Source organism: Nanorana parkeri, unplaced genomic scaffold (assembly GCF_000935625.1).
Source record: "Nanorana parkeri isolate BGI_ZX_2015 unplaced genomic scaffold, ASM93562v1 scaffold236, whole genome shotgun sequence".
Taxonomy (NCBI): Eukaryota; Metazoa; Chordata; class Amphibia; order Anura; family Dicroglossidae; genus Nanorana; species Nanorana parkeri.
The window spans coordinates 1,374,305-1,396,974 of record NW_017306504.1 but is presented as its reverse complement, the minus strand read 5'-3'; the positions used below and the strand labels follow the sequence as shown (position 1 = coordinate 1,396,974).

Here is a 22,670-nt window from a genome sequence, read left to right as displayed (position 1 = left end):
TTTAAGAAAACATGTCAAGCATATGGCAGTGATTAGTTGTCTAATGTGTTATTTTATGCCTAAGAAAATGCTGGTTATTTCATAGAATGACAGCTGTGTACTGAAATTAATCAGCTGTATTGAGGGTGGCATAATATTGTACAGCACTACAGCTGCGGGAGCTTCAGGCCATTTGTATATTTTTTAAAGATTTAAGGTAGAACTCCAGGTCACATATACTATAAGACACAAAATAATGCAGATCTGTATTCATCAATACATCAGGTATTGTACTTTTCAATGCAAAGATTGGAAGTCCCTGGATTTTACTTAGTAATAGCCTCTTGCAGTTCCCTGTATAGCAGAGCTCAGACTGGGGGAGGGAGAAACAGCATAGGGAGCAAATCTGTTCATGTGCTGACAAACGGCCTGCTGATAGGAGAGAAAAGAGAAGAACAACCAAGTCCATGGGCACCTGTGTATTAAAACGACAGGCATCCGCTTACACCCAGCTACCCCCGACTCCGGCCAGGTCCAGAAAAACAAATGGATCAAAGATCTGTTTCACTAGACCTGATCATGCCAGTTTGGGGTAATCTGATGTAAACAGACACATGTCTGCTTACATCTGATTCCCCATAGAGCGACATGGGGTCCGGCAGTTTCAGTTCTTTCCTCCACCACAAGGTGGTGGTAAAAACTATACGGACATGAATGCTTCAATGGTGGCATCCGCTCCATATTTCTCTGATCAATCCCTGTGAAAGGGACCATACTGAAATTGCTTACTCTGATTTCACTGCATACTGTGAGCAAAATGTCCATTATAAGCTATAGCACTTCAGATAGAGACCAACTCATTTCCAGGCTGGGACACATCAAACATCATCTTGTCCTTTCCTTCCTGGCTTTCATTTATTTGATTTCAGTTATTCAAATCACAGAGACTCAGTATCACATGTGGGCATTACCCAGAGTGGTCTGCATAAAAACACAGCCTGCCTATGAACTCCAGATTGACACCCACCCATTACGCAATTTTGAGATTTGCATCCTCTCTATAGTCAGCCCACAACTTTCATCAGGGCTGATGGCTCTTAAGAGATGTACTGAGGCAGGGTGCTGTGAGGTTTTTGGGAAGCTACGAACAGCACCCTGCTGCCCCCCCTCCCCCACCAGCCATGATCACCCTGCATATATTATATCTCTACACTGCATTGCACAGAGAAGCACAGAGGCTCAGCAGTGAATAATAGAGTATGTGATAAAAAGGTACGGTTTTATTTAAAAATGTCATTAACATGTTAATAAGTGGGGGGGGCAGGGAAGACAAAATATAAGCAGATGAGCAGCTTTAAAATAATGGCTTCATAATATAACATGGGCACCAGGTAAAGCATTGTTAAATAAGGCAATGGAACTGCGCAAATGCACAAAATAAGAGATTTACCGCTACGTTGCTTCATGTCAGAGTCTCAAAATCACTGGAGGTCATCTCCTCACTTAAATATTGATTTACTTGCAAGCGGCTTTCTTCTCTGGGAAGATTCACCCTCTGCATTTTTCCTGGTGGTCATTGTCACCGGGCCTGACAGTCAGAGAAAAGTTTGAGTGATCCCTGCATCAGAAAAAAAGAGGAAATCTTTCAGAGGGGGACACTTTTCTTATAACAACTGTCTGAGGGGGGATTTACCATCTTTTGGAACATTTCTTCTCACTTCCTCACAAGAGGAAGCGAAGGTAAATTCCCAGTGAGACACAAAAAACCATTGCCAGAGATTTTAGCCACACCATACCTCTTCCAAATAACCAGAAAAAATTACACCACATCACTCAGCATGAGGGGTTTTTATACATCAAACGTTGAAGGAGAAGGCTGCCGTCCTCAAGACCACTGGGAAGTATCCTCAATATAAACAATATAAACAATATAAAATAAACAAACAGTGCCCTTTCCTAGTGTATTAACATTAACTAAACAGAGTAATACAAATTAACATAAAAACTACTCGGAGCTCTGTGGAAGGGGGTAAACTCCCTCAAAACTACTCAGAGCTAAGAACAGCTTGTACGAAATGTTATTTGCTGTATAAGTACGACATACCATAGGGTAGAATGGCAGATGGGGAATATCCTACCTTCTACGCTTTACTAGAACAATAAAACAAAGTATGTATAACTGTCTCTAGCTAAATGTCGACTGCGCTGGATACCTCAAATGATGTCGTAAGTTTTGTATTTTCTATATGTAACCTTCAAAATAAAAATTGTCAATTTTAAAAAAAAACTACTCAGAGCTCTGAGGAAGGGGGTAAGCTCCCTCAAAGCTACTCAGAACTCTGAGGAAGGGGGTAAGCTCCCTCGACACTACTCAGAGCTCTGAGGAAGGGGGTAAGCTCCCTCAAAGCTACTCAGAGCTCTGAGGAAGAGGGTAAGCTCCCCCGACACTACTCAGAGCACTGAGGAAGGGGGTAAGCTCCCTCGACACTACTCAGAGCTCTGAGGAAGGGGGTAAGCTCCCTGGAACTACTCAGAGCTCTGAGAAAGGGGGTAAGCTCTCTCAAAACTACTCAGAGCTCTGAGGAAGTGGGTAAGCTCCCTGGAACAACTCAGAGCTCTGAGCAAGGGGGTAAGCTCACTCAAAACTACTCAGAGCTCCGAGGAAGGGGGTAAGCTCACTCAAAACTACTCAGGGCTCTGAGAAAGGGAGAAGCTCCCCCCAAAACAGGTCAGCTAGTCAGTCTTTTCTGGGACCTGCTCTGTACCCTATTGCTCATTCCATTTTACCTCTATGTGAGTAGTGTTATGTTAATTTTTATTACCCTTTTTAATAAATGTTAATACACTAGGAGAGGGTGCGATTTGTTTATTTGTTTTACATACATATATATAACTCTTATATAATTGGAAGTTCCCAGGAGATGTAAGTAGCTAACTAAGACATCCAGCCTCCACCTATAACTAAAATTTTAATTTGGGATGGACTTATTCTTTAATGTATTTTTTTCTTTAGTCCCACCTGCAACTTTTGGAACACAGATATGATCCTCAGAGAGTGTACTTCAAGCAACAGACCCTGTGTGACACGTTGGGTGGAAACCCTTGCCCTATTGTCACCATCACTGCCATGCCCAAGTCAAGGTCTAAGAATTACAAGGAAGAGTTCTGTAAGTAAAGACAAGTTGCATACAGCAAAAAAAAACTAAATTATATAGATATCTTATTTACTAAAACTCATGGGAAATATAAGCTAACACTTGAACAGATTATTTGAAAGCATTAATTAGTAATGAGTGGAATATAACAAAATGTGGAGTGGTAAATAGAGTAAAACCACTGATATGCATTCAGTGAGGATTATTAGGATAATAGCTGAAGAGAGACTTGTTCTTATTTGTTCTTTTCATTTATGTAGCTTAGATATTATTTTATACTTTACAGAGAAGCATTAACCATTCATATCATTCTGTTGCTTTTTATGCAGCAGGAAAAATAATACATGCGGCTTTTAAGGGGTCTCTGATATAAGGTTATGGTTAAAGAAAGGGACTTAAGTCATTCACTGGTTTTGTTACATGACTCTAAGATCCTGGGGTGAGTTCCCTGTTCTACATTCTTCTATAGCCAATATCTATTATGGGGATTGGCTGACTCTACCACATCCTCAGTAATGTAAAACAAATAAAAAAGTCTATAAACTTAATAAATCAAGTGGCCAGAATGGGAAACCTCATCTCACCCATGATGAATGGCGAGCACAAGGTAGTCCCATCAAGACATATTTCTGCTTGACTCTCCAAGAGATATAAGAAGCTGGTGGGTCATTATAGCCATGTCCATCCATCCTAACCTGAAATCCATTGGGTTTATTATATATATATAGATAGATAGATATATATATATATTCTTACCTACCTCACATTTGAATCTAAATGGCAGTAACCATCAGATGTCCTGTCTGTTTAATACATGCAAATTGTGTTCTTTTCATATCAAAATACCTTCACCATTACAATGCGTTGTTTATGTTAATGCTTTAGTGACTTATGATGTTTTTATCATTTTGTCAATGTTGTTTGTGTGCATTTGGCTGGTGTTTACATACCCCCATATGTACTGCAAAAAATTGCTAAAGCTTTGTTTAGTGGCATACAAACACAGACTGGGTTTGATTTTTGTCAGCCAGAACTGTTGTGACTAGCATCTCAGCAAAACAAGCTGCTTGCCTTGACTGTAAAGACAAAATTAGAAAAAGTTGAGATTTCTACGTTTTTTTCTAATGATTGAAAGAGTCATGCATATCCTGGCATGTTGTAGAGAATTACCATTTGTTTGCAGAATAATTCCTCTAGAAAAGAAGCTGGCCGCAAAGGCCTCTACAATAATTTAATATCTAATTTTAGAGTGACACTAAACTCAGGAATTAAATCTTAAAAATTCATTCAAGTACCTTAACTATTAACAACATTGTATCTTATTTGTGTATCACTCAGCTGTAGATCCTCAAATCATCACTGAATTGGTGCCGACACTGTCCTTCCTTCTGGAGGGTGGCTACTTTTGTTCCCCATGGTCCCTGTGTGCGCTGTAAAGTAGCCAACGCTCCATGCTCACTCCCATGATGGACTACAATCTCATGTTTAGTTTACTGATTTGTATTGCAACTATAGTCTACTGCAGGAGCTAGCTTGGAGTGGTGGTTACTTTACAACACACACAGGGACCATGGGGAACAAAGGTATCAGAATGGATCCAGACAGGAGTTGAGGATCTACAGCTGAATGATAAACAAATAAGCTACATTTTTGTAAGTAAGGTACTTGAATGGATTTTTAAGGTTTAACTCCTGAGTTTAATGTCACTTTAATATTCATTTATTCAATCAAATTAATATGAATTTAATAGAGGAAGGACATCGTCCATGCCTAACATGGTCAAACAGAACCAAGTGAACGCCTGACTTAGGTAAGCAGAACCCAGTGCACACATACCACTGCATAATACATAGACAGAGGCAATCCTCTGAAACTATTGATCTTGGACATGAGCAAACTGTTTGCCCTGCCAGGTATTCAGCTGATCAGCCCCAATGGACTTTTAAATGGTTACTTTTTTGTGGAATATTAGAGGAATAACTGCTCCCGTTTTGCATGTCAAGGCTGCCTCTTTATTGGGACAGAAAGGCAACAACTGTACAACTCAACCAACTGGTTGCTACATGCTTCATCTGGGTTTAAATTGTAGCATGAGCAACCACTAATAATGTAATAGCTTCATTGCAGATGCCGAAAATGGGAAGATAATGTGCTCTGCATCACCCATGCACTGCAGGCACTGTACATGCAAAACACATTGCTAGGAGAAAGTAAAAAGTTTATGTTTTGCCCAGAGATGGACTTTACAGTAAAACTCTAGCCAAATTTTTTTTTATAGTGTAGAAATGGATTTGAACCTCTGTTATGTTTTGTCTCTTGCTGAAGTCTGATACCTTTAGGGGAATATTTTCTCTGGCTCTGGGATCTCAATTTGTAATAATTTAGGTAACCCCCACTGAAATATAACACATTAATCACATTGTGTCTGCATAATCATTTAACCCTACAGGGTGCAACAAATGTAATCCAGTGTAATGGTCCAATGTATGTACAGACTGTCTGCTGGAGATGTCTTGTTGACAGGATGACAGTAGCTTCATCTACAACAGATATGGTTGTCCAAATCTACAGTTACTGGTCTGTACAAAGCGCAATAGAAATATACTAGCAAATACAAAACACAAGGGTGTAGAACATTAACAGAATCTAGAAACTTAAGGTGGAAAGTTGGAACTGGGCTATTTACGACAGCATTTGTGTACTTTGTGTACTTAAAAAGAAATTAGTAGATTTAATGCTTATTGCGAGCTCTTAGCCAGCTTCATAAACTGTGCTGCCAGAGGTTAATCACATATGAAAAAAATTGTGGTAAGTTAAATAAATCCAGAATGCTACTTAACTGGCTTGTCACTTGTACATTTTTAGTTAGGGCTTTTTCAAAGACACCATAACATTTAATTTAAAAAGGTTTTATTGACATTTAGGAAGGAAAAAAAATACAAACCTAGTGCCTAGCTAGGATGGAAGCCTTGGTGATCGTATATATATCAGCCCATCTCAACAGTCATTTAAAAAAAAAGTTTTAAGCCAGGTTTCGAGCTCCAGGCAATGTTTTTTATGTTGCTTTGAGCAGAATGGGGTCATGGGCAGGTATAAAAATCTGACAGGAATGTGAAAATACCCCCTGTAGTGAGCATCTTTGTATTATATAGACTCATGCCATAGGGAATACAATAAAACTAGAAAAAAAGAAAATAGGAGTAAAATTAAAATATCCCTTTAAGACCAACGTGCTGTGGAAACACATCAGAGTGTTTCCACAGATAACAAATTCTACTATGTATACATCTGATTATTTCTATAGATGAAGTGGTGTACCTAGCATATTTGCCATTCAGAGTGGGACATTTTATCAAAATAATTTTCAGTTATTTTCATGAAATAATAATTATGGACAGAAAACAAATGCAGGCAGTGCAATTATAGAGATTCTTTTAATAACTAAAACATAATAAATAAAGGAAACATGCCCACTTACATTAATGGTCAATGGCAAAGTACTGTACACCTTTGGTGGTCAGTGGGAGAGGTGCCTTCTTACACTAGTGGCCAGTGGAAAAAAATGCCCTATTACATTGGTGGTCAGTCGAAAGATCCCCCCCTTCCACAACATTGAGGGTCACCGGGAAGAATGCCCCTTGCTTTGATGGTCAGTCGGAAAAATGTTACTTGGATTGGTGGCCAGTGGGAAGAATACCCCATTACATTTGGGTTATTGGTTAGACTACCCCTTGCATTGGACGTCATCGAGAAGAATGCCCTCCTAAATTGGTGGCCAGTGTAGTGCCCCCTTACATTAGTTGTCAGTGGGAAGAATACCTCTTCTTACAGACTTCTAAATGGTGATAAATGGTAGTAGTGGTTGCTTACCTGAGAGAGGAAAGACTCCATTGGTCCCAAACTACAAGCTCTGCTAAGTAAAGTTGGTGCCCAAACTATGCAGGCACTGTCAGGTGGGAAATCAATGCACCACTGCACTGGAACGATGTACGTCCAACTATTGTTACAATTTCAGTAAGACCAGAGTACGCCCAGACAGAAACATGTCATAATAACTAGAGATGCATTGATACCGATACTAATAATGGTATCGATGCCGATATTCGTACTCGCCCAAATGCTCCGATACTTACCTCTGATACCAGAACTTCCGGTCAGAGGGAGAGCTGAGGGAGCATGGAGCCTGCTTCCTTTCCAATCATGAAGGCCAGCAGTGGGTTATGACCCGCCTTCCGGTTTCCTGATTGGTCAGGAAGCCAGGCTGCCTAGCAGCAAGTGTAGCCGGCTTCCTAGCCAATCAGGAAGCAGGGAGTCATGATGTGCAACCCGGTTGCCTGATTTGCTAGGAAGCCGGCTTCACTTGTTGCTAGGCAGCCTGGCTTCCTGACCATTTAGGAACCCGGATGGCACATCATGACCAGCTGCCCCGCTTCCTGATTGGTCAGGAAGCCAGGCAGCTTTGGCAAGTGAAGCCGGTTTTCTTTTGATAGAACACTGGCTTCCCAGGCAATCAGGAAGCTGGTTCATGACCTGCCGTCTGACTTCCTGATAATTGGGGCACACGGCACAGGTATTGGTACTCGGTATCGGCGAGTACCCCCCCAAAAAATACCGGGCCTGGATACCAAAAAAAACGGTATTGGTGCATCCCTAATAATAACTACCTTAGTATGCAGCAATATCAGATACCTTATCAGGTGTCATGATAGGTAAAGTATGTGACTAGGCTCCAGGTTTCCAGGGAAGGTTAATTTTTTTTCCAATCTGAGAGGAAGATACTAATACCTATGAATTGCATATAGATGATAAATATATTTTTCCCTCAATATAGTTTGGCAGTTCCTCTCATGTTTCTCATTAAATACATCAGTGACATGTACCTACAAGTGTGCAACTTGTGCACAAATCTTGATTTGTGTCATGGATGGCAGAGCATCATATTAATTTCTGCTTCAGGAAGAAGGAGGCAAGGCATGCCCTGATCATAAAGATAATATTAAAACCCAATATGAGAAGATTGCTGTGTAATAAGCCTGTGTCACTGCATGAAAGTAAATGTGCTAATTCACCCATAATGGCTTTTGCACTCAATTAGTCATTTATTTAATGAGGATTCTGACTTCTATATATGCTTGTTTAAGAAAAAAGAAGACCAACACTGAGTAGAGAACTTAAGAGAGCACAATATCAAGGAAAGCACTTGCACTGGATATTGAAAATAATGATCCTGAAGAGAATGTACACAGTTTAATTAAGCACATTGATTAAATCAATATAATTCAACTGCTTAGTGCTCACATCATCTTTATCTCATTAAAAGTCATTCAGGCCTTGATAATTGATTAATAATGCATTATAGTTTATGAATTATTGACTTAAATGTATTATAATTGTGTCTCTATGTTCAATGCATCCAATGCTGAATGTTAATTACAAAGGCCGAGACTTATTTTGGAGTAACTTTTTAAAGCTAAACATGACATATTTTCTAGCGGAGGACAAATCAGATCTTGTAAGTAATTTATCCAAACGTTGCAAAGCTTCCAATGCTTTTTGTTTTGCTTCCTTTTCATTTTGTGATGCTAGGATTGTAGCACTCTCGACACTATAATTGTGCTAATTGATTTGGAGGGAATATGCACATGTGTGAATATCGATCCAAAAGATTTGACTTCAGATAATAAGGCCTTTTAAAGCCATCTTAATAACAAGTTAATTTGCTGTGTGGCTTGGAACTCAAGATGTGTTCAGACAGCAGAGATAGTAACAGTGATAAGGGTGCTTTCGTTTGAAATCATTGTGCCAGGGTAGTTCTTTTTTTTCAGAAAAAATACGTATTATTGCAGCTAGTGCCATGATCCTGTACAGCACTGAAGCTGTGTGTGTGTGTACATTGCAACAGCCATAGCTATCTGTATGAGTGTTAAAATACATGGTTTTATTGTATTTATACATTTTTTATTTTTATATTGAGGATATGCGCCAGAAATTTCTCCAGAGGGGTTATCCTGGGCATGTAGTCGATAACACCTTGCTACGGGCCAAATAAAGGTTTGTGTCTAAGGGGGTTCCCAAAGATATGGATAGGATCCCATTCGTACAGACTTATCATCACCTGTCACATAATATAAAGAGATCCAGTACTAGGAACATGAATATCCTGATGGCCGACAAGGGCCTAGCACGGGTGATCAAAACAACACAATTGCAGCTGTATAGACATGACCGAACACTATGGGATCACTTGATCCAGGCTGACCCCAGGGAAAAATATGTAAGGAGCATGTTTAAAATGTCCAACAAGATGGGCTGCTTTAGATGTTACAACTGTAACGCATGCAATGCACTTATTGAAGGGGAATACTTTCTACATCCCCATAAGTGGAACAGATATCGGATTAATTGTTACCTTAATTGCAACTCTGACTATGTCGTGTATATGCTCAAATGCCCCAGCTCATTGGTATACATGGGCAAGACTAAGGGTCCTTTCAAAAGAAGATTTCAAAAACATTGTAGTGGCATTAGGACCGCTATTAAAAAGGTCTCCTCTGGTGAGGAACGGGATATGAGTAAGCCAGTAGCTATTCATTTTGTCAAACATAAGCACGAGATACATGAGCTACGCGGGATGGCTATTGAGGAAATACAGATAGATCATGGGGGAGGCACAAGGGACTTTCCAACAGAAGCTTTTTCGATGTTAATTTTTTTATCTGATAGATGACGGTCCTTTGATTATGTTGGGTATAGATATCTGTGTACTGCAGCAAGCACTCCTGTTCTTTTTGATGTTTTGAACATTTACCCATGGATTTCCTGAAGAGCTTGTTTTTTACATTTCAGCATGACTTCCCCCGCTTCCCTCTCCCGCACATTGACTACTATGCATTGGTTTTCCTATGACTGATTTTTTAAAACGGATGCAATGTGTTTTCCACACGACATAATCATGTACATCCCAACAACACAAATTTAGCAGTGTGTATAAGCACATCATTTTAAACATTTTAATTCATTTTTTCTTTAGTAGGCAATTATGATAGGTCTTGGATATGCTGCTCTGTTAACCCTGATGGGCTAACCTTTGGGCATTTTTGATTGCATCCAGTTGAATTTTACAATTATGTTCCACCTGCCTTACGTATTATTATGGTTGAACTAAATAACTGCTGAGGTTATTTAGGTGGGCTTAACTAATAAAGTGTATCCATGTGGACCAGTGGACCAGGTGGTTCTAAATTTCTCTTCCATATTTTTATAGGAGGCTGTTAGCTTTTCTATTTTTATAATTTCTTGTACTTTCTCCAACAGGATAGTGTAGAGGAACTTTTAGCCCTTTATGCCAAAGCCTTTTGTTTTATATTTTATAGAGTAGAGGAGGGTTAGATGCTCTGTGATATTTGTGATTGGTGTTTGAGCCCCTACTGACAAGATGTCATCTCACCTTCTGTCTGTAGAGGAATGAGCACAGAGAAAAACATGTTTTATTGCAGAGTGGGTCAGGGTTAGGACTGACATGGTTTTTAGTGTTCTCTGTAACCCTGAAACAAATTGTAACTCGTCCCCACTCTTTCTAAAACAAACCCTCCCCTTTTAGACAAAACCAATAGTGACAAGAAATTTCATTGGGGGCACAGCACTTAGATCCTACAATTGTGAACAGCACTGTGATATGTAAACCTACTTTTTAAAGATGTAAGCAGCAAACCCTAAAAAAAACAAACAAACAAATAATTATTTAAAAAAATAGGTGATACCTTCCATGTACAATACACTAATCAATACTGATGTAAAGCAGTCAATGTATAAGTGTTCAATTACTAAACTATGATTAGAACATAAATTACAAAATAATATAAACATTTTAAGATGACAATACATTTTATAAAGTCCACTATATAAATGGAAATCGTACAAATCCTTACAACAATAACAGCTTCCAAATGTGAAAACATGGAAACTTTGTGGTCATTTAAAAAAAAAAAATCACTTTATTTTTTAAACTCTTTTTCTTTTAGAGTAATTCCACTTTTGTTGAGAAAAATGAATCCTCTCTGGGTGATCGATGTATATTGCAAGGATTTTAACAAACTTTGTTGCAGTTTCCTACCTGTTTCTGTTCTGAAGAAAAAAATATTTGTTGCAGCATGTCCTTTCCAAACTAATCCCTGAATGGGAGGGTCTGTGTTCATTATAATCAGCTGGTGGACTTCCTGTGTTGTAGTAGGGAAAGCTGCAATGTTAGCATCCCTTTAAAGAATTAACCATCAGGGAGTATCACACCAAAAACTGAAATTGCTTTTGCAAGGGATGATACAAATATACTTGTATCTTAGTGCAGACTTCTCGAAAAATCAGTCAGCCAATCACAGCAGCAGGAAGTGACAATCCTGGGGGAGTTCCATACAATAACTGTGTATGGAACACCTCCAGGACGTCATATTGCATTGATTTGTTTTTTTGACAGATTTAGAACATTACAGCAGCTACACTTTTAAATGGAAAGGTCATTTTTAATAACATTAAATTACAAAATGGCTTGTGTGACAATCATATATGCTACTTTAATTGTTTTCATTTTTATTTTTTTTAAAGTGGCGTTACCCTATAACTTTACTACTATCACATAGGTGCTGATCACTAACGTCACCTTTGCCCTACAATGGAGCTAATCAAGCACAGATCATGGAATGACATTGCCAAACCCAGAAGTGATGTGAAGATTGTCACTTCTGGGTTTATTCACTGCAGGGACATACAGCGAACAGATGTTGGCTTTTCAAACATAAACAAATAACCAGGAGTCTGGTTTCAGGGCCATACTGCCATTGGTTGCAGCGGAAAGGTTAAAAGGCTGGCTATCAGATTATTGTTACCAGAGAAAATAGCAGAAAAGAAGCTATAATTTCAATGCTTCTGTACATTGAAGATTAATGTCTCCACAAAACTACAGAAGTGAGTGAGGGCTTGCCTTACAGTGATATTACTGTTTGTTAAAAATATGTACACACTTCAAAAGCCATGGTCTGGGCAAAGGTGCACTCCAAGCAATAATACAATTTTATAGAGTTCTGTTTTCCATCAAAAGCAAATGTATTTATACACACTAGTATAATTACCTGAATCTATCAGCCTCCTGTAACTTCCCACACAACAGCACTAAGACGGGGAGAGGGGGGCAGCACTAGGAACCAATCAGGCATGCACATGTGATATTAGGAAACACACAGACAGGAGGAGAGATGATGAGTTTTCAGAGACATCAACATCGTGGTTCAGGTTCATCAGCAAGTTCAAGTTGTCTATCAGGCTCTGCTGTCTGGCAGGGTGTATGATTCTCAAAAGTGCCTTGACAGAATACAGTTCTGTTGGCAGATAAGACAGTTCACCTATATGTACAGTATTTCAAATGTGCATTGAGCTGTTTGCCTGGAGTTTGGCCTTCATTTTATTGGTGCGAGAAGTGTATAACACATGAAATAAAAGCTGTTCATATCAAACATTTGTGTTCTGAAAATTCTGCCACCGATGCTCCAATGCTCCAAGCAGACACTCTAGTTCTCAGCAGCTTATCTGCACCATTCTCATATATACAGTAGGTGACTTACTCTAACCTTCCAGGATGTTTCAGCCATTAATCTGGAAACACCTGAAATATTGCATTGTGGCTTCTACAGAGTTAAGGAGAATGAAAAGAAACTTAATTTCGGTCTGAAAAAGCAATATCTGCTGGCATGTATTGTGAGATGGATTGCCTGTATATTTCCTTGCTTTGTTCTGTGTCTCATCAGACCAATAAATCTGAATGCTCGGAGACAGGGGTGACCTATGTTCGTCTGTCTTTGTTTTCTCCAAATTTCTCCTTGAAGGCTGGTGCTTCTTTCTGTTAGGTGAGATGGTGATACCTTCACTTTGGGATCAGTGTTTATTTTTATACAGTAGAAAAAGGATAGGATTGTATAGGTAAACATGTCAGCTTGTTTCAAAGCATGTAACACTGGACTGTGATGGAGTAGTACTCAAAGGTGTTAGGCAAACATTTTTTCTTCTTTTGTGAGTTATGCCTGTAGTATAATTCTTTATTTCAATGCTAATGCGATGTTCCATGGAATGTATTATAGCCATCATATTATGTCTGGCTGTGCATGCAAAAGGATTATGTGGCTCATTCAGCCTGGTACTATCTGTACTGTTTGTAAAGGGCAAGTTCACCTTTTAATAAATGTGCCAGGATCCTGTTCCTGCTCCCCTTGCATAAGCTTTAATAATATAACTGTATATTGATGCTGAATACATCCGAGCTGCACAGACTTTTAGAACTCCATCACATGGATTTTAAAAATAATGTCCATGCACATTGAAAGAGTGAAAGACAGAGTGGCCATTATTCTCTAATAGGATTTCCCAGAACATGTCCAGTCTTTCAGAAAAGGCTGAAGGATCTACACTCTCTTGGCCCTAGGCAAGTGAGACAATGTGCACTTTAATGTGTAATTACACACAGTATGTAGTTATTGCTACAAAATGGTTGTTTTATAATTAATTTTACTATTTCAATAAAATATTTACTACAGTGTTTACCCATGAAACATTATGGGTTTTCTAGGGGGACAGCAGAGCAGAAGCCTTTTGGCTTCAGAATCTCTTTCTCTGATTGAATCACCCTCTGGACAGAGGAGGCAGGTGGGGGGGAGGAGGTTGGAGGTATTCAACAGTGTGTGTCAATTGGAGATTTTCTGCAGAGCAGTTAAGAATAGACAGAGAAACATAACATATGCAACATCAGGAGTGTCCCTAGCATAATTGCTGCCTGAGGAGGCTGGTGGTCATGCTTACTGATGTCTCTGGTTGTCAGGAGCTGGATGGGACACTGGCCAGTGTCCTGCTCAGCTGGTTACCTACAGCTGGACAAGACGCCAGCCAGAGTATCCTGGGTTGCTAAGAGCTGGGAGGGGAGATGTGTATGGCCCTTACACATTCCCCTGCCCGGCTCTTAGCAACCTGGGATGTTCTGGTCCAGTGCCGTAGTTACCATGAGGTGAGTGAGGCACTTGCCTCAGGCGCAGCTGAGGCCAGGATCTGACAGCCGAAGCACCTCAAAAAAAAAAAAAAGAGACATGTGCAAAGACTAAAAATTTGTTTCAGACGAAATAAACGGAAACTAAAAATGTTTTCATTAATTTCGTTAAATGAAACAAATTTTTGTGCTATTTTGGATTTGGCTACCAACACATTCTGCGCATGTCTGCTGCCATCCTGGAGGCAGGGAGCATGACATGACATGATGCCATGCGTGCACAGCGTCAGATGACATCACACGTCTGTTGGGGAGGCACAATTTTCTGCTCTTACCTCGGGCGCAAAAGGAGCTAGCTACGGCTCTGCTCTGGCCAGGGGGGATGGCATTATAGGGACGCTCTCCCTGCAACATTTCATAATTACCTGACTTAAAAGAAAAACAAACCAATATTTTTAGGTTTTCTGTTCCATCTTGAACATAGTAAATTCAGAAAATGTATGCAAATAACATTATACATTCCCTTAAAATGTCCCCATGACTTTGTAAAACATGGCCCATCTTACAGGGCATTTATAATTGAATGCTGCTTTGTTGTCAGTTAATTTCAGTCTAGGACCAGGTCATGATGACTACTGCTTTATGCCAGTATAAAATACTTTTAACTTTACAGATTGTTGCATCATCCACCCACCCACAATCATACGCAGGCCATCATGATAGGTCTAGATGTAATCTCAGCCTAAAGGATATCTGCCTGGCCTGTCCAACAATCAGCGCCTCCCAGATACAGTGTATGTCTCCCCAGAACAAAAAATTTTTTATTCAGATATGATTAGGGCCTATTTACATTTGTGCTGTGCATTAATGCACGTGTGTTGATTTCCATGTGTTGCAGTAATGTGTTGCATTGTAATTTGTGTTGATGCATGTTGTAGTAATGCACACGTTCCCACAATGCATTGATGTGAATCGGTGCTCACTCCTGAAACTTTCACATAGGTAACTGTAAATTGTTTTTTTTTAAATGGCCTTTCAAATAGTAAATGCCTATCAATGCCAATTCCTGCAGTCTGATAGCTTTGCTTTGCAATGCACGACATAACGCAGCAAACCACAATGAATATACTGTGTACTCCATTGCTAAAAAGGGTCATGTGCATTTTTTAGCTATTGTGATGCCTTGGCAGCCCATTCATAAAGAATGGGTCTGTCTTAACGCAATGCAAGTGAACATGCATGTGCGTTAATGCGCCACTGTGGCTTATTAAAGTGTGAATCAATCATAAGAGATCCAGCTCTTCTCACTTCTACTACAACCTACTGAGCAACAAAAACTTGGCAGGGTTTCTAATTGCTAACTTTTCTCTTTTCTATCCACAACTAAGAAAATATGTTTTTCCATTAGAATCCCATTAACGTTTAATCTAACCCTGAAAATTAACCAATAACTTGAGCTCTAAACCTACATCACATCAAGCCCAACTCCAGACAAAACTGTTTAATTTTAGATAGAGAGGGTAAGGAGGAAAGCCTCTGTCAGATTTTTGTTGCAGTCTGTGGCTGTCTCATCTTTTTGCATCTTTTTGATTCTGGCGAGAAAGGAGGTTGTGACATTAAAATATAGAAGTGAGATGATATTATAGTTATTTTCTTGATTCAGTGGTCAATAACAAATGTTCACAATTGAGAATTTGAAAAGACAGCTTAGGCTTGAAGTACTGAATTAACACCTAGCTGCCAAGAGGTTCCTCACAGGAACCGTAAACTTGTTACTGTAGAAGTAATTACCGTAATAAAAACTAACATCTTTCAAATCTTCACAAAATGTACATACCTTGTGCCTGCAAAAGCAGCAGGGAAAATAGGTATTTACACACCGAGGCTCCAGATTGTCTTCAATTGTTTGTCATTTTCCAGAGATTACTGGGAACACAGTATGTGTCATCTCTCAATCCAAAATGTTAGTTGCAAGGAGATAATGATTCCTTCTGATATGTATGTATTATGAGCTACATGCAGATTAAAAATGTCCTGGACTCATAGAATCACATTGGGACCCACAAAATGGTTAAAAGGATTCTGCTTGCAGCGATCATGTGGTGTTTGGACTTACTGTGATCAGGATGATGTGCTGGTGTCACAAATCCTAACTCAAACTTAGTCATCGGAACCGGCCGGTCCATAAAACCTATGGCCATTTCAGGAAGCATGAACTCATACCAGGTGAGGCAACACCGCTGAAGTTGGTTGGCCAAAGCTTAGTGTCCATCCCAAATCCATACCTCCATACAGCCATAAATTGAGAAGCATGAAAAACGAACATCACATTCATCCAGAGTGTGTATTCAAAGACACAGCATTTGTTAATCTGTGTAAGATTGCATTGTGTGGTTGTAAACCCTCAAGATTGATATAAATATAGCAGTTGGCTGACAGAGAACAACATGACCAACCTGATTGTATGAGATGATCACGTCGTTGCAGGGAGACTGCAGTGTGGGGGACCGGCAGCTGCCGACAGTCCCAAGATCTCGGGGGAAGAAAGGAAAGTTGCTTGAAGAGTGTGCAGGTAAGATTACCTGTTGCGGGGGGAGGGGCCCGGCCTAAAACCGTGTAAGGGGCCCCAAAATTTCTGAAGGCTGCCCTGCTTGCAGTGCACCAGATTATTGGCAGAATTGCTGTCTATCTGCCTGTGTGTGTCCTGCCAGCTAGAGATGTCTCTTTTTAGTGGTGGTTGGCTGAATAGCAGGCTGGGATAACTTATCACACCCTTGTTTTACCTTGCCAGACTAAACCCTCTCATCATTCCTCCTGCACCACTGAGGATCCTGCTCCAGCTAGCATGTAGCCATGAGCATGATTCCTTGACACCTTGACAGAGGTATTTACCCACTTGAACTCCTTGGCATTCATGCTTTTTATGAAAACAGACTTCACTATATAAACATGCCACATAACACTGCAAAAAATGGATGCCATCATTTCAGTTTCATATAAAACCTCCAGGGCATTTATAATAACTAAATGTGGAATTATCAGACCACAGGTCATTTAAAGAGAACCTTGTACAGCGAATGATTATTGCAAACTTGATAAAGCAACTTTAATACTTTGTAAAGCAAATATGTTGCGCTCGGTCTATGTGAACCAACTGCACACTAAAGTGTTAATAAACAAATCTGTGTAAAATTACAACAATCCGTGTTAAAAAAATGGATGCAAGTGGATTATTTACATATGACTAGAAGGTTCAACACACAAATATAATAAGAATAATACAAATCAACACTGGAACCTTCAGAATTAGTGCCAGTGATCAACCTCATTGGTTCGGCATGTAAAACAACACAGAAAACTAAAATTTAAATTGTGATATTAATTCAAGCTGTGAACAAACTTTGAAAAGGAAAGAGGGGCTCTGTGGTAGCCACCACAGAGCCCCTCCTTCCTTTTCAAAGTAGCCACCTTCCTTTTCAAAGTAGCCACCACAGAGCCCCTCCTTCCTTTTCAAAGTTTGTTCACAGCTTGAATTAATATCACGATTTAAATTTTAGTTTTCTGTGTTGTTTTACTACACCACTAGCCAGAGGTTCACGTGTTTAAAATATACGTGCCGAACCAATGAGGTTGATCACTGGCACTAATTCTGAAGGTTCCAGTGTTGATTTTTATTATTATTATTATGTTTGTGTGTTGAACCTTCTAGTCATATGTAAATAATCCACTTGCATCAATTTTTTCACACGGATTGTTGTAATTTTACACAGATTTGTTTATTAACACTTTAGTGTGCAGTTGGTTCACATAGACCGAGCGCAACATATTTGCTTTACATTTGTTCACCTATACACATTGTTGCGGCTGGTCCAATCAGGTAGTTAGGCACGCTTTCCCAGCGCAGTGATTTCTGTGATAAACTTTAATACTTTACTTCCGTGGTTTCCCAGAGGCTGTGTTGCGCAACATACTTATTTTGGACTGCAAGCTGGATTGCTATCCAGGGATTCATGATAGATTAAATACATGAATAATAAGTGGAGTGACAAGTCAAGAATTAAGCAAGGGAGGAATGGAGATTGACCATGTACAATATCTTGTCGCATGGCATCGATTGTGTCTGTGTTGCAGGAGGGGTGTGAGAGAGCAGCGTGCAGGGAAAACCAAACAGTTAATCTTTATTCCTCCGTTCTGTCACCTCTCCACTCAGGTTGAACTGCAAACCTCAGTGAGCTATTAGCACGGCCAGGCAATTCCTGATGTGCAGGATGGTTGGGGAGATTAAGACAAGTGTAGCATATTACCTCTGCTTTTCATTTCCTTGCTTGGATCAGATATATGGATGGGGAAATAAAGAGGAGCGGCAAGCAGATGTGGTGGCCGAATGATGAGAATAACAAGAAGTGGAGCTTTAGAAATGTATGCTATATTTGTTGATAAGGCATTCTATAAAGCATGTCCATATATGTACAGCCAGGCAACAGGACATAGCTCTCCTACAGCAAAGACTGAGGTTAAAAGAGGCCTGTGTGGAATCTTATGTATATGTTATTACTGAAGTGTTGTTGGCTTTTTCTAAATCTTTTAAAATGTTTCCATGAGTTATATATAGCAGCAGAATTGTAAAACTATCACAGTATGTCTTCTATGCTGTGCTGTATGCCTTATATTTGGTAGCTCTAACCCTTTTGTAACCGGGTGACCAGAGGAATTTCAGTCACAAGTCTTTTTTTTTTTTTTAATAATCATACTTAAAGTGACATTAAACCCTCAGTTTTTTTTAACATAAACCAATACTGTAATGTGTGCCTTACTGTAATCCATGGTTGTTTCCCTTCTCTTTGCTGCTCTTCCTTTCAAATCCTCATGTCTTCTCATGCTAGGGGAGAACTTCCCTTTGCCGCTGAGTGCCTCTTCCTGTAGTGCTGGCTCAGGTTGCAAAACTACACACAGACACCATATATCCATTCCAGAGACAAGGCAGTGTGCTTCAAAACAGAAGTTCTGCCCAGCATGATAACAGATATGGATTTAAAAGGAAGAGCAGCAAAGAGAAGGGAAACAACCATGGATTACAGTAAGGCACACATTACAGTATTGTTTTATGTTAAAACATCTGAGGGTTTAATGTCACTTTAAAGCTGAAGGCAATGGAGTTCATTTACTAAAGCAATAGAACCTGTTAATTTAGCAAAGTGAATGCTCACTGAGCTTTGCAAATGAGACAATTCTTGGTTCACTTCAATCAACCAATCATGTGCTGGCAAGTCTTTTTTTTCATTTGCCTGAACAGACTCATTATTCTTTCTGCTCTGACAAAGATTATCCAAGAGAGATGTCGCCATGATTGGTCTCCTGTTGCTTTGTTGGAGAGTCCCTGTAGTAGCCAGTGGTCAGCAGGGTGAATTGGTTCACTTGTGGCAGATATGCTGGGAGCTGAATCCTGATCACCAATGTACAGTACATGCTTGAGGAAGCTACATTCTGTAATTGTTTTGGTCTAATGCAATGAAAATAAAAACATGAGTTACAATAAATATAATTTATGGGTGATAGATCAATAGTAGGTGTGTTAGACTGATGAAACTCTGCAACGTTGATCATTGTGATCCTACAGTGCGACTGAAAATTTCTGGTATAAAATAGTATATATAAAGAGAATAGAAATACATTTTTTCAAGTGAGAAAGAACAAATCTGTTTCTTACAGGTTTAAAAGGGAAGAAACCACAGACAGTTCAGATGCTTGATGGCCTTTTAGACAACAGGCAATGATAGGAATTTGCGCACATCAAAGTAATATCTGACAATTTATTACTGGCTTTAGGGCATGTGAAGTTTGAGTGGTCCATGATGGGCAATGTAACAGGTTCATTTTAAAGGATAGCAAAATTTTTTACAAATTAGGACCAACTCCCTCGCTTCTCATGCAATGACTAGACTTGATTTCAGGAGCTATACTGTATATAGAATGAGAAGGGTGGGTGGAGGAGTAACCCTAACGTGTATAAAAGTATTACTATTCTATAATGATGGACTTTAAGCAGCCAGTGTTAACCTTCTCTGCATTGCCTTACCTCCCCAGTTCACTACCAAATCAAGTATCTTCAACTTTATACTGAACATACTGTATTCTTTCTATTCACATTATGTGGTGCTGTAAAACAGTAGGCCGGCAGCTTCAACCTCTACCAAGCTGTTTCTCAACTGACAGACTATCTTTGGCTTGGCCAGTGCAATTATTTAGGGGGTTATTCACAAAGCTGCAGAAGGATCTAGCCGTAGCTTTGGCTGATCCTTCGGCTAGCTTCGCCCCAGTAGAACCAAAGGGCTGCTGTACGGGCTATTCGCTATAGCTCGTACAGCTCCCGAAGTTAGCCGAGGGGCTCAGTCGAGCTGAAGGCATATGCTTCGGCTTCGACTGAGCCCAGGGTAAATTCGAAGCTGGCTGAAAGCCTGCTACTGACAGCTGGGCGAAGCCAGCCATCATCTCATGGCTGGCTCCGGCCACTTGCAGATTCAGATCAGCGTCCAGGGACGCTGTTCTGTCATTACACTGAGAACCCGTCGGAGCCGCAGTGATATCACAGCGCCGGCGGGCTCTGTGTGTAATGACAGAACGGCGTCCCTGGTTAACTGGCAGCTCTCATCTTAATGACAGAACAGCGTCCGCTGGTTACTAGCGGACGCTGTTCTGTCATTAGGATGAGAGCTTAGCAGAGTCGGCTTTCATATCCCCCCCCGGCTCCGACAAGTCCCATTGTAATGACAGCTGGTCTCGGCCAATAGAAAACAGATGGGATGAGCTAGCTGTCACTGCTAGCTCCGCACAATCGTTTTTGATTTTACAAAAAACTTTTTTTTGACTCTTTTTCTATTCTGCTCGGCACCACCGAATGCCGCTCAGCTGTTTGGCATCTATGTGGGCTATTCACTAAGCTGCCAAAGGATCTAGCTATTCACTAGGGGGTTATTCACAAAGCTGCTGAAGGATCTAACCATAGCTTCGGCTGATCCGTTGGCTAGCTTCGGCCCCAGGACCCCTTAGGTTCAGTTCTCCATCAGGTCCCCACTAGTGATTGACAGCGGCAGAGGGCGGGTACAATAGCTAGTTTGCTATTGGCTATTGCAAATTGAAATAGCCAATAGGAATCTAGCAATGCATTCCTATGGCGAAAATATTTTTTTTTCTTCTTTTTTTTGACGGCAGCAGAACCGTTGGGCAATAGAAAACAGTTGGGCGGAGCTAGCTGTCACTGCTAGCTCCGCACAATCGTTTTCTATTTATTTTTTCTACTTTTTAAACTATTTTTCTGTTCTGCTCGGTCCCACAGAGGGACCGAGTAGAACAGCCGAGCCGAATGCCGCTCAGCGGCATTCGGCTATTCACTCACTGCTGTTCGGCATCTATGAGAATAGGCCGAACAGCAGTGAGTAGCCTGCTGGAGGTTCAACTTAGCCGATCCAGATGTTGGATTGGCTGAGTGGAACTCCTTCTGCACTTCGGGTAGGCCGAACACATCCCGAAGCCACCCTATGTACGGCTGATTTCATCTGATAAATGGCTGAAATCAGCCGTACCAGCCTGAAGTGAATAGCCCAACAGCGTTCGGCTCCCTTCGCTTTAGGTCGGTCATTCACTCGGCTGCCTACGGCAGCTTAGTGAATAGACCCCTATGAGAATAGGCCGAACAGCAGCAAGTAGCCCGCCGGAGGTTCGGCTCAGCCGATCCAGATGTTGGATCGGCTGAGTCGAACTCCTTCTGCACTTCGGGTAGGCCGAACACATCCCGAAGCCACCCTATGTACGGCTGATTTCATCTGATAAATGGCTGAAATCAGCCGTACCAGCCTGAAGTGAATAGCCCAACAGCGTTCGGCTCCCTTCGCTTTAGGTCGGTCATTCACTCGGCTGCCTACGGCAGCTTTGTGAATAACCCCCTTTTTTAAAACATTTGAAATTTTATTCTTATAGATAGATCACAGATCACAGATAGCATATTCACACATAGATTATCAATTAAAACAATACATCAATACATTCACATTGTTCCTAGTGGAATAACATCATATCATTTATAAATTCCATAGACAGACATTGGACCTCAGTCCATTCACTTACAGAACAAACTGACACCAAACATACAACAACAACAACAGCAACAAAGTAAAGGGAGAAAAAAAAGGGGTGGAGCACCCATTTTCGTTCATTTCCCCCGTATAATTGTACCACCTTTCCCACACATTTATACCTCTATTTAATCTCTCGATTAGCCTCTAGTATGCTTGCAACCACAGGGACCAGGTTGCATTAAATCTATCTTCTCTGTCATACAGTTTAGCTGTCAATTCCTCCATATACATCAAGTGGTCTAATTCCGCTTTCCATTCCTCTACCCCCGGGACCACATCTGATTTCCAATGTCTTGGAACAACGGCCCTTGCAGCTATCAGAAAGAATCTCAAAAGGTCTCCATTGACAGATGCAAATGAGCCAGGGAACATTTATAATAGGGC

At 40.3% G+C, this 22,670-nt stretch overlaps 1 protein-coding gene across 1 annotated transcript in view; it reads left to right on the top strand.

The window, feature by feature from the left end:
- Positions 1–22,670, top strand: part of AGBL1 (ATP/GTP binding protein like 1) — a 465,946-nt gene that overhangs the window by 101,221 nt on the left and 342,055 nt on the right. Inside the window, 1 exon segment of the mRNA XM_018556368.1 lies at positions 2,993–3,146. Within this exon segment, the coding sequence (XP_018411870.1) occupies positions 2,993–3,146 (154 nt within the window).